Consider the following 2,070-nt stretch of genomic DNA (forward strand, 5'->3'; position numbering starts at 1 on the left):
TTAACAGGAACGTGCCGAAATTCGTCCTCAGCCATTAATCTCAAGTGGACAGGGGGCCCATCGTCCCCAAAACCGCAAAGAGGGGAAATACCCAAACCAAATGCCAAAGGTTTAATGAGAGAAAAAACCCTCAAGATTATTGATCATAAATTCTATTGAAGAACTTTTTAAAATATATTTAAATCCTTTCGAAGGTTCAAAGTAGTATTTCGACTACCAACCTTTCATATTCTGGGCTGTCAGCTGAAATTCAAAGCCCTCAAAACCAGATTCGTACGGGAAGCAGATCAGAAAACACTTGTATCTTGTACATTTATAATTTTGTATCTCTTTTGAGTAAAACTCTGGGCATCTTTCGCTGCAACCGCAGATCATGTCAGAGGCAGACAGCGTCGTCTGGAGAAAGTTCGAGATCTCAGCAGCAACGCCGAACAACAGTCACATTTCGCTTCGAACCGAACTGAAAATAGAGGAGATTGAGGAGCAGAATGAGCTAAAGAAAACTGCTGAAAAGCAGCAGGAGAAAGCAACGGAAACCGAAACAGTTTCGCAGAAGGCTGTGAAGGACGAGGAGCCCAGAGAAGATCCGGAGGAAGAGTCTGAATCTTTCAAGGAATTCCATAGTCGAGAAAGCAGTGGTGATACCAAGTCCTTAACCTTCGATTCGTCCTGTATTAGCCAAGCTCCGCAAAAGCTCAGTCACTCTGAGGAAGACTTGCCACTTCAAGAAGGCTGTGGCGATACAGACGACCTGAGTTGCCCCTCGTCCTTCCTTTCCTGCTCCTCCTATGAGCGTCTCCGGCAATCGATTTGCAAGAGAGACCGTCGCACGTCCACATTAAACGTGAGAAGCCCCGTTGATCTGGACCTCGAGCAGGATTTGGAGACCACCATCTCCGAAATTAAGCTTAGACATTCCTCTTCCGCCAGTAGCGTAATGAAGGGCAGGTCCCTGAGCCTAACCAACAACAGCCGCGATAGGGCAATTGGCTTTGAAAGCAACAACAATTGTTGGCCCTATTTCAGGCATTCCGATATCGATGGCGCCCTCTCGGCCTTCAAGAGGGTGGACGAAGACAAAAACGGGTATATATCGCTGTGCGAGCTGAAGAGATTCCTCGAGATCCTGGAGATGCCCCAAACTCACTTGAAGGCCAAAAAGATAATGGCCCAAGTGGTTGGGGGCTCAGAGGAGCGACTGAACTTCAGCGAGGCCCTACTCATTTTCGGATCCGTGAAGCATCGCCTGGTGCCGCTCAGGTGGAGGCTGCATCAGCGCGAGAAGGGCCAGTTTGTCATCAACGATAGGGTCGATGTCGCCCAGGTGGGCGTGACCGGGGCCAAGCTTTTCTTCGAGGCCAAGATCGCTTTGCAAACACCCAGATACCAGAGGGAGACGATCAAGAAAAGCACTGAAGTTCTCAAGGAACCCCAGAGCGAACCCTGATTCGTTGCGTTTAAATTTCACGTTGAATAACTGCTAAATTTCACGTTTATTTGCTGACTGACCTTGGGTCTACCACATAACTTCCCCATAAATCATTTTCCAATAAAACACGATCCAGGAACGCGAACTCGACTTAAGTGACCAATCAAAGGTAATTGGCGGGCGGCAGAAACAATGCCCCCGACTTCTGATACTGAAGCACTTTTCAATTTCATTTTACCTTTTTGTATTTTCTCAGAGGCAGTGCAGTTAAGTTGGCGGTTTTTTGGCCAAGACTGATTTTATAGGTTGTAAATATTTACATAGTTAAGATGTATTTATTATATATTCAATATTTATTTGTAAATTACTAGGCTTCATCTAAAATGTCTCTAGTTACCTCAAAGAAAAACTCTTACTTTTCAATACAGATTATTAAATCTCTGAAAAAGAAAACAAGTGAACCCGTCACCACTGACTCTTGCCTGTGTTTGGCTCTTAGCCGCTTTCCGATTCCTGTTGGCTGGGGCAACGACTCCCCGAGGAGCGAAATGGGCGCCACACACGCCAAGTGGCAAGTTGTGCGACTTTTCCGGAAGTTGCCCGGCGGCCTCCAGTCCTGGGGACATACAAATATTTTCGTG

General features: G+C 46.4%; 1 protein-coding gene across 1 annotated transcript; it reads left to right on the forward strand.

Moving 5' to 3' along the window:
• The first annotated feature begins 227 nt into the window (after positions 1–227).
• LOC108084090 (uncharacterized) lies at positions 228–1,579 on the forward strand. Its single transcript, XM_017180114.3, has one exon. It carries the CDS (start codon positions 374–376, stop codon positions 1,445–1,447), a length of 1,074 nt encoding a protein of 357 aa, XP_017035603.1. The 5' UTR covers positions 228–373; the 3' UTR covers positions 1,448–1,579.
• The last annotated feature ends 491 nt before the right edge of the window (positions 1,580–2,070 follow it).

Source organism: Drosophila kikkawai, chromosome 3R (assembly GCF_030179895.1).
Source record: "Drosophila kikkawai strain 14028-0561.14 chromosome 3R, DkikHiC1v2, whole genome shotgun sequence".
Taxonomy (NCBI): Eukaryota; Metazoa; Arthropoda; class Insecta; order Diptera; family Drosophilidae; genus Drosophila; species Drosophila kikkawai.

Bases quoted from the DNA above. Each gene is read 5' to 3' on its own strand.
- LOC108084090 (XM_017180114.3), top strand. From the start codon at position 374: ATGTCAGAGGCAGACAGCGTCGTCTGGAGAAAGTTCGAGATCTCAGCA.